The 15,074-nt window shown below is 36.9% G+C and overlaps 1 protein-coding gene across 1 annotated transcript in view; it reads left to right on the forward strand.

Annotated features, from left to right (window-relative positions):
- mllt3 (MLLT3 super elongation complex subunit) overlaps positions 1-5,152 on the forward strand; it is a 51,653-nt gene extending 46,501 nt beyond the window's left edge. Inside the window, exons 14-15 of the mRNA XM_016242064.1 lie at positions 1,568-1,639; positions 3,880-5,152. Of these exons, the coding sequence (XP_016097550.1) occupies positions 1,568-1,639; positions 3,880-4,011 (204 nt within the window). The 3' untranslated portion in view covers positions 4,012-5,152. The remainder of the gene's footprint in view (positions 1-1,567; positions 1,640-3,879) is intronic.
- Positions 5,153-15,074: the final 9,922 nt, after the last annotated feature.

The following is a 15,074-nucleotide window of genomic DNA, read 5'->3' on the forward strand; positions in this document are numbered from 1 at the left end:
TCCAGTGGGGACATAATTACTGATTATAATGACTTATACTGTCTTTTTATGCGTTGCATTGCATATCGTGCCACGTAAACAAAAAACCATGCCTGCGTTTGTGATCGGAGAAACGATAAACAAGCGCTACTCTACACTGCTCAAAACTCTCATTTGAATCGTCAGTGGCAAATTATTTTAATATGAAAGCGTACTTACAGGCTGTGAGTCAGAAGCGCCAGACTGTCCTTGCAAATTTGGAACTGCCCCACTTTATAGAAACAGCCTTTGTGTGTAGACGGCATTGTAGGCTACTTTCCCAGGTTCAGGAAACAGTCCTCTGTAAAATGCGCTGCACACATGATCTGAATATTTGGGTTGAACCGCTCTTGAACAGTGTTGTAAATACAACTTAACCACTGATTTCTAGTTGTGTCCTCTTTTGGAAGGCCAAACAAAGTAGTTTCGCTTTCACAATGAAACACACAGCGTCTCCATGACAAGGCTGCAGCAGTAACAATACTACAGTGAGAATCAAAGTTACGCCTTCTTTCTTTGCATATACATTTGGGCGGTGTTATGCAAATCTTCCCACACAGTGATGTAGACATGTGGGGGCGTGTTTAAACGAGGCGTTTTAGGAGGGTGTGGACAAGTCTTAACTTTTATAAAGAATATATCTTTGGGTTTGAGACTTTAGTCTTTGCAACTTTAGGGATATTATCTATGCACGAACAGCATGTAACACTCCAAAGAGAAAGGAAAACTTGAAATCGCATCATATGACTCCTTTAAAACCACAGTTTAGGCTTTCAGTTAGGAGCAAAAATCTGCCTTTAAACTTGAAAGAAATAAAGATTTGAAATTTATTGTAATAATTATCAGTATCGATTGACATGAAAAATTTTACTGTGATAATTTTTTTGGACATATCGCCCAGCCCTACTAACAAAAATGTATCAATATTGAGCACATTTTTGCTGTATTTTTGATCAGATAAATGCAGCCTTGGTCAGACTTCTTTCAAAACCATAAAAAAAATCTTATCGACCCCAAACATTTGAAAGATGATATATATATATATATAGTAATGTTTTTAAATTATGACAATTTTGCAGATACTCGAGGTGAAGAGTCCTATGAAACAAGCAAAGATGGACAAAAATAAAAACATTGACCGTGACAAGGTAATCACTCATTTTTTTAAATGCATATGTGTTACATTACATTAATATTGTATATGTAATATGGCATATTTTTAAACATCATATATATTCAATTTTGTCTATATGATTTCCCTGGGAATCCCAGGGCATTGCTAGCACTTTGCTGTTTGAGCTACATGCACACAATGACCTACTAGGCCTGTCACTGTAATATTAATACATGTAAATGTTTTATTGTAAGCACACTGTATATTAAACCATTTAGAAATTTTATTTTGCCACTTGAGGTCCAAAAGCAAAAACAGTTGAAACCACTGCAGTGCAGGACACCATGACATTTTAGACATGCCACGTTTAGTAAGAGCATGATTGATCAATCTGAAACATGTCTCCTTTTTTTTATCTAACATCTCGATCTGCAGGCATACTTGGATGAGCTGGTTGAGCTTCACAGAAGACTAATGGCACTAAGGGAAAGGCACATATTACAGCAGGTAATAAATGAGAAGCATGTACTGTCAGAAGTCAGCTTTCCTAAATCACTCACTTCTGCACAGACAGTTGCACTAAGGGACCTTTGCACATGAGACGCAATGCTGTATTCCCTGTGTTCCCTTTATGAGGGAACATGAGAAGGGACACTTACAAATTCCCTCTCAATGTCCAAGGAAACTGAGTGCTTTACCTAAAAGTTTATAAACCTGTAAAGTTTAAAGTTATTACCCACAGCCAGGGTGCGAACTATGGGAGAGCTAGGGGGAGCTCGGCTCCCTTTAATAAGACACGGGCTCCCCTGAAAACGTGATTTTTTTTTATTTTGGGGGGGGGTCTCAAAAAATATTGACAATGTGTTATTTTGACGTGCAATTTCAGTTTTGTGTAATGTGATCATCGTGGATTATTATGTGTAAAATTGTAAAAATATAATTAATTCATGCACGATTTAAACCTAATTCACTTCAATAAAGATAACTATACATGCTATTCTTGTCATGAGCATCAAGGTGTGGGGGCGCCGCGGTGCAAATTCCACTCATGTTTAGTACATGTTAACTCAAAGATTCGTAGAAAAAATATAAACGCTGGACTCTGTGGTCGATTCTGTGTTAAGGTAAGGCATGTTATTCGCAATTATGTGTTGTGACTGGGTTGTTATAGGTCTGCGTGACTCTCGATGTCTTAGGTGTAATTGAACGGAGGAATTATGTTATTCTTCTGTAGCCTGACAACGAGTAACTTTAACAGTTGTTCATGTGAACTCAAAGACAGCCTGATGCTTTGTTTATAGACTATTTGTGGGTGGCTGTTTGTTGTTTCACCTATCAATTCGTGTCAATAAAGTATAATAGGGTAAATCCTGTATAGTGATTTATCCTATATAGTGCTTGAATAAAGCAAGTAGTGCATACACTTGCAGCTGTTATGTATCTTTGTAAGTCATTGTAAGCCCTCTTTTGAGGCACGCGCAAGTGCACAAACCCATTACCCATTCCCCGTCCCCCGTCCCGTCCCGTTATAAATAAAAAAAACAAAAAAACAAGTGGGCTCCCCCAAAGTCCACGGTATAGTTCGAACACTGACAGCCTGATGCTTTGTTTATAGACTATTTGTGGGTGGCTGTTTGTTGTTTCACCTATCAATTCGTGTCAATAAAGTATAATAGGGTAAATCCTGTATAGTGATTTATCCTATATAGTGCTTGAATAAAGCAAGTAGTGCATACACTTGCAGCTGTTATGTATCTTTGTAAGTCATTGTAAGCCCTCTTTTGAGGCATGCGCAAGTGCACAAATCCATTACCCATTCCCCGTCCCCCGTCCCGTCCCGTTATAAATAAAAAAACAAAAAAACAAGTGGGCTCCCCCAAAGTCCACGGTATAGTTCGAACACTGCCCACAGCATTAACATGTCAATGAATATCTGGCTGTAATAAATCATACTGGTAACACTAGGTTTTCTCTTCCTTCAAGTGCTTGCCAAGTAAACTCTTTGCGGCCCATAATTCCTGTTCTTTGAGGCCTATTTGCTTTGATACAATGGAGAGCAATACTTCTCTAGTTTCGAGCATTTGCCGTGCCCTTCTGTTGCAAAGCCTGTTGTGGTGTAAGTCTGGAAGACGTCCCAAATGAGGTCCAAACGGTGCAAACGTACATTTTAATCAAGCTAATCCTGCAGTTTTGTGAAATAATCAGCCTCCTCCGGAATAAGATATGGCATTGATTAACTTCCATGATTAGCCCTTAACACAAATTGGAAAATTCGTTGATGTCATTGGCAAGCTTTATTCATTGTTATCCGGCCACGAGAAATTGTTCTATGAGGGACATTATTTCTCAAATATAAAATTATGACCTTGATACAGCATGATTGAATGACTGTGTGATGTAGCCTATTAGAATGCAGTTATATGCCACTAAAATTCAGGATTTAAGGGCAAACAATGCCCCTGTGGGTTTTTATATTTATATAATATGATATAGTTTAGCCAATGAAAATAGTTCCAAACAAAGCCAAACTGTTGTGCGTCTCAGAGAAACGTCTCGGTTAACGGAGGCTGCTCGCTGTCAATGGAGCTTTGTGAACGGATTGGCCACCTATTATTGAAAAATGCTGCTGCTGAATGACTAATTTTGGTGCTGATACTGCAACATTAAACTCGATTTTTATGTCTTCTGAAGAAAATGTGAGGGATGCCCCCCCCATCATAATCAAATTCCCTCTTATTTTCTTGCAGATTGTGAACCTCATTGAGGAAACGGGACACTTTCACATCACAAACACTACTTTTGACTTTGACCTCTGCTCTCTGGACAAAACCACAGTTCGGAAGCTGCAAAGCTACCTGGAGACTTCTGGATCATCTTGAAGACTTCACACCTCCCTTTTTCCCTCCTTTTGTTTTTTCTCCTAAATTGAAAACTTTTAAGGCAATGGAAAGGATCCGCTTTCATTCCAGAGCTCCTCTCGTCTCTCGAAAGGCCTCAGAAATCATTATTACATGAGTCTGGAGATTCTTACGCTCCACCTGGACTTCACCCAATAAGCCTTGATAATCCGACATTGCCAAAAAAATGTCTTGCTCCAAAACAAAATACATTTGTGTATATTGTATGAATGTTTGATAAGTTTTTTGTGACGAATGCATGTTTCAACACTGCCTTACCACATTGACTATTTATTGAGTATGAGTTTCAAGTGTGTGTGTGTGTGTAAGTGCAAATTATATTAAACTTGTGCAAGCACTTGAGAACATCATCTCGTCGGCAATGAAACGTCTCTTAACATCCACTGTTTTTATGGATCACAAGCAATGTTTTTCATGCTGTACATGTAAAATGAACGGTTTCAGATTATGCTGGACGGAGGAAGACTTTTAACTCTATTATATATCAATGAATTGCACATTGTCTGCAAACTCATTTGAAAGAAGGCAGGATCTTAAGCAAATCCAGTGACCTCTATCTCAAATGTTTCTTAACGTCGTTGCAGTAGGAAAGTGTAATGTTGAATCCTCTAATGTTATTTATTGTTTTTGGGGACCACAGTTCCCATGGCTGTTCATTGGTTGTCCCCAAAACAGTTGGAAAAAGCCAAGTCTTAATTGTAGTTTGGGAGTTCTTTGTTAATCTGAGGAAATCAAGAAGTGATCACAGTTAACTTTTCAGTTCCATTGTTTTTCTGTTTTTTATTGGATTATTTGATAGGCTAATATCAGCATATTGTGCAGTTGAGTTGTAGCCCTCAAGTTGTGCTTTGTGCAAAAGCAACATCGTTCACTTTTCATTTCCTTATAATGTTGAATCAGATAAGCCAACCATAAATATAGATATTTTGGGAGACACGGTGGTGGTGGTGGTGGTGGTGTGGTTGAGAAGGGTTTAGACTAAATAATTGACACTGTGAAGTGTTTGAATTTATCAGATCATTTTTTTTTAATTGTTTTTGTTGAATGAAAATCATGCCTTGTACACTTTATTATTGTTTATTTCCCAGATTCATTTTTTTCAGCCCAAAAAGCTTTTAGTTTAGTTATTATATAATGTTTATATGTGTAAAAAAAAGTGATTATCTTTCCTTTCTTGGAAGGCACCGACCAGCTTCCAGTAGAAAGTTCTTGATCATGATATAAATTCAAAACAGAGTCGTTGTGGATGTGTAGTTACTGACCAGTGAACATTTTATCATTGATGTTAGGAATGGTTTTTGTTTAATGGACGGGAATAGCTGGTGAATATACAATCATCTAAATATCCCTTGTGCTGTGCTGAATATCCTTTACCTAACTTGATATTCCTGTTATGACCGGCCTTTTAAAAATTGCTTGTAAATCTCTCATAATGCTATGTTATCATCAAATCTTGGATTCAATCTTGTATGCACTTTAGTTTTTGAGTAAAAAAGCATTATTTGCGGATAATTTTAGGATAATATGTTCACTCAAAATATGTGCGTAAGCTCAGATCAATGAGGCCCATGATCAGTCAGCTCCACAAAGTAACAGAAAACTTGTAGTAATTGAAAGAAAACAAATTGAAAAAAGATTGAATTCAATGATTGGTAATAACACAGCAAAATTATAAATGTATAAGCAATTTTTGTTGGCCGGTCATTTTAAACTGGGAAAAATCCCCCCCCAAAAAAGTTCAAAATGTATCCATTTTTGGGTGGAAAGTTGTTATACCATGTGTGCGCAAAGACAGTAAGTTTAAGTCCAATGTGATATCATTAATGTTAACTAGCAATTTTGTGGGGTAAAAATCCTCTATGGGACAAAATGACTGGAACACAACATGAGCAATAAACTTAAAAATATATTCATCTTAAGTAAAATAAATTGGGCCCTTTCTGGCATTGAAATGAAGAGCAATTTTTGTCAGTTCATCCTAGGAAAGTGAAAGAACGCGGTGAGTTTCCTCCTACCTTCCTCCTTCCCTCACGCATTCATCGTCACAACATTTCTGAGTTTTTCCCAGATGTGTTTTCGTCCAGTGACATGAGTTTGAATCAATAGATTATATGCAGTTGCTTCACCATGTTGTCATCCTTGGTGTTTGTTCATGTCTTGACAGTCTCATCAAAACCTTTTAAGAGTCCTTAGAGTGCATAAAAAAAGCAACCGCATATGGGGAAAAGTTCATGAACATGGTTTATTAATGCGTTAGACAGCCTGTGGTCAAATCCCTGATTCTTTCTCATTCTGATTAATGTTGGTGGTCTAGCTATGAAATGGGAAGGTACTCTAAAACATTGCTATATCCTAAAGTAGCAGCAATTTTTGTCAGTTCATCCTAGGAAAGTGAAAGAACGCGGTGAGTTTCCTCCTACCTTCCTCCTTCCCTCACGCATTCATCGTCACAACATTTCTGAGTTTTTCCCAGATGTGTTTTCGTCCAGTGACATGAGTTTGAATCAATAGATTATATGCAGTTGCTTCACCATGTTGTCATCCTTGGTGTTTGTTCATGTCTTGACAGTCTCATCAAAACCTTTTAAGAGTCCTTAGAGTGCATAAAAAAGCAACCGCATATGGGGAAAAGTTCATGAACATGGTTTATTAATGCGTTAGACAGCCTGTGGTCAAATCCCTGATTCTTTCTCATTCTGATTAATGTGGGTGGTCTAGCTATGAAATGGGAAGGTACTCTAAAACATTGCTATATCCTAAAGTAGCGCAGTGTCAGTTGATAGGTGGGGGTTCTTTATAATCCATATCATGCTGTCCCTCCCACCCAACACCTGTTCATTACTTCATAAATCTGAGCCATGAGCCAATTAAAAAAACCACAGCAAGTTAGATACCAGAGCTTTGATGGGTTTGGGCACAAAAAGTAAAAAAAATTAAATAAAATGTCCCAAGCGATGTTTTGAGACAGACGACTTTTCTTTTGGCCCCATCTGTTAACACACAGCAAAGCTATTCACTCTTTGAAAGCCTTATTAGGTCAAAATGGTCTTCCTGTTGAATAAAATGAGTACATTAATAAGTGTTCACCTTTTTCATTTTTCATAATTTACAGAGATTGTTTTATCTGATATGAAAAGCTTTTTTTCAACTGTGGCTCTTTCAAGTCCACCTCCTCAAATGCTGGACATTAACACTGCTCACGTTCATGGAGATAGTCTCGCACGGCGGGTAGTCTGTCTGTGTTTGAGACACACCAGAGGGAAATCATTGTGTCCCCTTCTTTCCCTGAAGCCTTCTAAATGACGAAGAACAAGAGGAAAGAAAAAAAACTGCTCTACTTTCAAGATCCTGGATTAACTTAAACCATTTCACAGTGTTGGGTGGGGGTTCACAGTCAGGACAAGCAGCGGGACATCCAGTTTGAGCTTCCAAATACCATTTCCTCCTATAAAAAAGAGGAGAGACCTTAGAAATCAGCTCCCACAGAAGACATAGCAGTACATTTGTCATCTTCCTGGCACAAGTCCGATGACCAGAGAAAAGATGCAGCGAAGCATTTGAAGGGCAGTTAAAATGGCATAAACTATGTCATTTAAAAGAAAGGGAGGTGAAAAGTCCTGAAATTCAGGATTTTCCAGCTTTAAATGGATTTTCCAGCTTTTTTTCCAGCTTTCCATTTCCATTTCAAAAGCCAGAAATTGGTTTATGCACCAGTGTTGTGAACCATTCACATCTGAAATTCCTCAACTTGAGTTGAATTACAGTATAACACACTGAAAAGAATTGGTGTAAAAACTATTTTCAATCAGAAACTGCTAGTGAATTTCACTATTCATTGCAAAGAAACGGCAGGCAACAAATTCAAATTAATGTGAAATTTTTAAGTACATTTTTGTTTAAAATCTACAGTGCAGAAAGCAGAATTGTATTTTAAATAACAGGATTCAAATAAATAAAATTATTACATTATTATTCAAATGAATGTCATAGATTATATATATATATATATATATATATATATATATATATAATGAAATTAATATTAAAATTAATAATTATTTTTAATTATTAAAACATTCAAATTGATATCGATAATGCAGAGAAATATGTAAAAGAAAAAATTTCAGGGCATAAATATTCAAAATTAGTTATTATTTATATCCTATAATTTCTTTTGTTGTGATTCAAATTCCAATTAATGAATTAAAAGTGAAACAATCGTTAAATTCTAAATTAAAATTGTTAAATTAAGCATAAAGATTTATCTCTCTGCTTTGGAGAAACTCCCTGTGAAAATTTTAACTGAAGCCACATTCAAGCTTCACAATTACACTGGAACAAAACCAGAGCAAATATTTGTCCATCTGTGTAATCTGTCGGCTCGCTCTGCATGGTCATCATGTTTGGGAGTAAGTGGTTTAGGCGGGAAATTAATCGAGAGAGAAAAACAAAAAAGGCCCTATCCCCACCTTCCTATTCTCTGAGTGATTTCATCCAGCAAGCCTTTAATCCTCCATTGTGTGCAAATGTGCACACAGTGACAATAATTCAAAGGTCTCTTATCATATGTTGTAGCTCAGTCATACCTGGGCCTCTTTTTCAGACGTCTGTTTGGTTTGACCTCCTTGTGAAGAATTCTGGGTGGCAGCTATGTCACTGGAAAGGCATACAAAATTAGCTTTTTCAAAAAAATCAGATCGAGTTATGTAAAGAACAAAAGTAAGCAGACTTCAAAGTGATGGAGAAAAAGGGAGGGATGTGAATAGGGGGACGTATCTTCGTTCAGGCTCCTCATGAGAGGAACCGAATATGGGCAAGTCGAGCGTTCCCACATGACCGGGTTTCCAGACGGCTGAGGATCTGATTATTATTCGATTATTTATTTCTTTACGTATTTCAGCCCCTGGTAAGCCCCCAGTGTGGGCCGGGACCCTTGGACTTGAGCCCAGTCCCAACCTGCTCTTTCATTGGACCAAGGGATGCTTTGTTCTCCTTGATGGAAGTTGGGTGGGCCAGTGACCCGTGACTCCTAGCCGGCCCACCCGGGTGTGAGAGTGCGCAGACACTCTCCCTCGCACACTCACAAAGCTGCACTTGCTAAATCCTCCTCAAAGGAGGGGATGGGGGGTCTTGAGAGAATTACCAAAAACAGCACTTATACATAGACACAATCTGGTTAAGACTGGAAGTAGCTCCACTCTTAATTGCTCAGTTTGCTTCTCGCCAATATTTAGGAAGAAGAAAAAAAACAAGGTTCCTTCTTCATTCCGATGATCCAGAAGGAACAATCTCTTCTTCTATTTGGATCCCATTCAAAGCTTTTCCCAGCAAGCTGACAAATTGCAGATTTCAAGCTTGCTCGCTCTCTCTTCATATCACCTCCTGCACAGAACAACAGATTTGATAGGAAAAAGCCAACCACTGCCAGTTACTCTACTGGGCGGGCTCACTTCCTAATGAATTGAGGACATCTGTGCTTCTAGTCAGCGATGCATCAGATGAAAGTCAGCCTTGCCACCAAATGGAAGCAATCATTTCTACTGGAATCCGCTGGAAGGTACAATATAGTGTAGATGTGATGCACTCTGTCTGTTGTAGGAGTCATATTTCCAAAGCATGAAAGGCTGACTATAGGGCAAAACCGACGGAGGATGTTTCAGTTAAGTTGGTTTGACATGAGCTTTCAATCACTACAAGCACAACCGTGGCCTCACGATCGCTGGTGTAAACGTCCAGTTCAGTCTTATCTTCACCCCGACCGCGCTGATATATTTCATTGCAAAGTTAAGCAAGAGCACAGATTAAAGGAGGAGCAGGCCTACAGTGGGATTCAATCATGTCAGGGGTTGCAACCTCGATCAGAACCTCACGGTTACTAGACTGAAATGGTTTGCCTTTAAATCAACGTTAAACTAGTGCTATCATGACGATCGTTTCAAGATTAGTGTAGATGTGATGCACTCTGTCTGTTGTAGGAGTCATATTTCCAAAGCATGAAAGGCTGACTATAGGGCAAAACCGACGGAGGATGTTTCAGTTAAGTTGGTTTGACATGAGCTTTCAATCACTACAAGCACAACCGTGGCCTCACGATCGCTGGTGTAAACGTCCAGTTCAGTCTTATCTTCACCCCGACCGCGCTGATATATTTCATTGCAAAGTTAAGCAAGAGCACAGATTAAAGGAGGAGCAGGCCTACAGTGGGATTCAATCATGTCAGGGGTTGTAACCTCGATCAGAACCTCACGGTTACTAGACTGAAATGGTTTGCCTTTAAATCAACGTTAAACTAGTGCTATCATGACGATCGTTTCAAGACGAATTTATCTTAGGTATAAAGCATGCATACAGTCATGTTACACAAACAAAAAGTAGAATAAATAAATATTCAAATGAAATAAGCAAATGTCTTTGTGTGTGTGTGTGTGTGTGTGTGTCATTTCGAGAGAATTATTGCAGGGATTTGCCTATTAATATGAACATTATTCTAATTTTCATTGTCATTTGAGTGTAATATAAAGCATATTTAAATGATAGAATAAGGGAAATATGCTGTCCTCAAATTATTCGAATCTAATCTAAAGGATTGAGATGAGCGAATCCACATTTTTTCTGCGTTCTCATTGGTCGGTTATGAAAGCTTGTTTTCACCTCGGGATAAAAAATTAAAAAGGCTTATTTATCATTCTGACTTTTATGATAAAATGTGGCAATTATCTTTTTTAGTATTTATTCCGTGGTGGGGGGAAAAAAACGCATTTCCAGAAGTAGGCTAGGATTCAGAGAAAAAGTCAGAATTGTAAGATATAAACAGAATTGTGAGAGAAATTCTGAGAATTCTTTAATTTATTATTTAAAAAAATATCCAAATTGTAAAATAAAAAGTGACAATTACCTTTTATTTATTTGTTTATTTATTTCGTTTTTCAAAGCGGGAAAATATAGATTATAGATTATAGAATATAAAATATATTCCTCCAAATTGTTGACATAGGCTAGCTAGCCTACACAAAATATTAACTGATTAAAAACGTAGCTTACGTAACCTTTACGAAGAAATTAAAAATATATTTACATATCAATTTTAATAGCCTAAAAAATTACTAGTAAAAAATTGGTATGGCTACCTTTAAAGAGCAGGTCATATGGGTTTTCGAAAAATATATTTTTTGCAGTTTGTAACGTAGCTATCCTTCACTGTAAAGAGTCTGCAAAGTTGTTAATCAAAAACAAAAAAGTGCACGATAAATAAAGATATTGTCTCTCAAAAGAAAGAGTCGACTCTGAACCACCCTAACGAGTCGTCATATTTTCAAATCTTCTGCCTGTTACGTATATAAGTCACAGGGTAACACATTTGCATAATCCCTGCCTGCCCGTGAAATACGAACACACTGACCTGCCCACAAACACTTCCGCTAGTTTAAACTTACCACTGAGAAATGTCCTGATCAAGTCGTGCTTGCGATGGAGTTTCCGGTTGAGTGACTGCATTGGTATCATCCTTAGACTCGGGCTCGAATTGATAAGGTAATATCGATGCCATTTTTGTAAACTTATAGCGTCTTTGTTTACAAGTAACCCCCCTGAGCAAAAAAATGAATTATGGTAATGGGTGTTTAGTATCCGACACGCATTGTATACAGAAAGACCAATCACAACAGACTTGGCCAGCTGACCAATCAGAACAGTGTAGGCTTATGGAAGGGAGGGGTTTACAGACCTTAAAGGGATAGTTCACCCAAAAATGAAAATTCTGTCATCATTTACTCACCCGTCATGTCATCATTGACTTCCATAGTAGGAAAAAAAAAATACTATGGAAGTCAATGGCAACCACCAACTGTTTGATTACCAGCAATCTTCAAAATATGTGTGTGTGTGTGTGTGTGTGTGTCATTTCGAGAGAATTATTGCAGGGATTTGCCTATTAATATGAACATTATTCTAATTTTCATTGTCATTTGAGTGTAATATAAAGCATATTTAAATGATAGAATAAGGGAAATATGCTGTCCTCAAATTATTCGAATCTAATCTAAAGGATTGAGATGAGCGAATCCACATTTTTTCTGCGTTCTCATTGGTCGGTTATGAAAGCTTGTTTTCACCTCGGGATAAAAAATTAAAAAGGCTTATTTATCATTCTGACTTTTATGATAAAATGTGGCAATTATCTTTTTTAGTATTTATTCCGTGGTGGGGGGAAAAAAACGCATTTCCAGAAGTAGGCTAGGATTCAGAGAAAAAGTCAGAATTGTAAGATATAAACAGAATTGTGAGAGAAATTCTGAGAATTCTTTAATTTATTATTTAAAAAAATATCCAAATTGTAAAATAAAAAGTGACAATTACCTTTTATTTATTTGTTTATTTATTTCGTTTTTCAAAGCGGGAAAATATAGATTATAGATTATAGAATATAAAATATATTCCTCCAAATTGTTGACATAGGCTAGCTAGCCTACACAAAATATTAACTGATTAAAAACGTAGCTTACGTAACCTTTACGAAGAAATTAAAAATATATTTACATATCAATTTTAATAGCCTAAAAAATTACTAGTAAAAAATTGGTATGGCTACCTTTAAAGAGCAGGTCATATGGGTTTTCGAAAAATATATTTTTTGCAGTTTGTAACGTAGCTATCCTTCACTGTAAAGAGTCTGCAAAGTTGTTAATCAAAAACAAAAAAGTGCACGATAAATAAAGATATTGTCTCTCAAAAGAAAGAGTCGACTCTGAACCACCCTAACGAGTCGTCATATTTTCAAATCTTCTGCCTGTTACGTATATAAGTCACAGGGTAACACATTTGCATAATCCCTGCCTGCCCGTGAAATACGAACACACTGACCTGCCCACAAACACTTCCGCTAGTTTAAACTTACCACTGAGAAATGTCCTGATCAAGTCGTGCTTGCGATGGAGTTTCCGGTTGAGTGACTGCATTGGTATCATCCTTAGACTCGGGCTCGAATTGATAAGGTAATATCGATGCCATTTTTGTAAACTTATAGCGTCTTTGTTTACAAGTAACCCCCCTGAGCAAAAAAATGAATTATGGTAATGGGTGTTTAGTATCCGACACGCATTGTATACAGAAAGACCAATCACAACAGACTTGGCCAGCTGACCAATCAGAACAGTGTAGGCTTATGGAAGGGAGGGGTTTACAGACCTTAAAGGGATAGTTCACCCAAAAATGAAAATTCTGTCATCATTTACTCACCCGTCATGTCATCATTGACTTCCATAGTATTTTTTTTTTCCTACTATGGAAGTCAATGATGACATGACGGGTGAGTAAATGATGACAGAATTTTCATTTTTGGGTGAACTATCCCTTTAAGCTCAGAACTGCTTCGAACAAATCGTTTCGAAATCATTGAAAATTGACACTTTAAAATACCATAAGACCTGCTCTTTAAATCTACACTTGTCGTGCTGTTTCTATTCTCGTTTTTTTCAGTCTGTCCTAAACCGATATAGCGTTTTCCTGCTGCGTTTGGTTGATACAGCATACCTGACTGAAAAAGTCATGCCACTGCTGTCATTACCATGGTAAGTACGGTACAGGAGTCTCAATGATTGACTATAATGATAATCCTCAAGGGGGCATTTTATGTATGAAGGTTGTTAGTAATCCCTTTTGACAGTCACCGTATTGATTGCGGCAGCTAAATGTTGTTAAAATTCCCTATAATATGGTATTGATGAGCTGGACAGTCATTTTGAGAGCATGAGCTCAAACTTATATTGATCTATTGTGTCTCAAGACTGTGTCCTAAAAAAATGTTGTCCCCAACTCTCCAGTCACCTCCTGTTGTCCCTCTGAAAAGCCATGAACTAATCAGTAAGTATTGTTTAACAGCAGTTTGTCCAGATAAGCTCCCAAACAAATTTCCTTTTTCATTTTTTAAAGAACAGTGACAAGGAAACAGCTGTAATTTGCTTAATTGAGATGAAGTATCATTTTATATTTATTATATTAGGAAACTAAATAACTATAATCAATGCATGTAAGGGTGGATAACTAGTGATCATAAGCTCAATGGTTCGGAAACTCTGTGTTCTGCTTAGAAAAGTGCTGAGTCATATAGAGGAGATGTCACTTTACTCTTGCTTAGGTTAGCAATTTATGGGGAGGGAGGAGGAAGCATGTTAGTCTATCATCCATCATTTGAGGTATGACCACATCAGCATAAGAATGATTTCTGAAGGATCATGTGACACTGAAATGGTTGCTGAAAATTCATCTTTGATATCTCAGGAATAATAATAAATATATAATAAAAGAGAAAACAGTTACTTGAAATTGTAATAGTATTTCAAAATATTACTGTTTTACTGTATTTTTATCAAATAAATGCAGCCTTGAAGAGCTTACAATAAATCTTAATGTCACCAAACTTTTGAATAATATACACTCTCAGAATACACAGTATTTAGATTTTTTTTTTTTTTTTTTTAAATATATACATATATATATGAAGGTACGGTCATCATTCTGTAACTCTGGCAGAACACCATTTTTATTAAAACACATGTATTCCTTCATTTTTGTAACATGGCTAAAGATACTTTAAATTAGAGTTATGTTCATACCATTGATATACTGTATTCATTCACCTCAGGGGCTTCTATTAATCACTGGTGAAAAGATAAGTGGAAACAGTCGTGTTCCTTTGGCCATCAGAAGAAAAGTGGTTGCCATGAATACAAACCATCTTGATATCATACCACTTATTTTCTGAGCGATATGAAGTTACACCCCTTGAACAAGACACTTCAAGCCAAATAGCATCTCTAACAGATCATGTTCCACATGTTGTAAATGTAATGAATTGCAATAGCAATTCAAATAACAATGCTTTATTGCAAAGTGCTTCAGAAAATAATGTTGCCAATCGAGGATAAGTCTAATTGCTCCAGTAGATGAATCTGAAAGCTCCATGCCACTGGGCTTTTTGTTTCTCTATCTGTTTGTTCATTTATTTAAAATTAGTGTTTGACTATTAG

The sequence above is a fragment of the Sinocyclocheilus grahami genome, unplaced genomic scaffold (genome assembly GCF_001515645.1).
Source record: "Sinocyclocheilus grahami isolate Dianchi unplaced genomic scaffold, SAMN03320097.WGS_v1.1 scaffold645.1, whole genome shotgun sequence".
Lineage (NCBI taxonomy): Eukaryota > Metazoa > Chordata > Actinopteri > Cypriniformes > Cyprinidae > Sinocyclocheilus > Sinocyclocheilus grahami.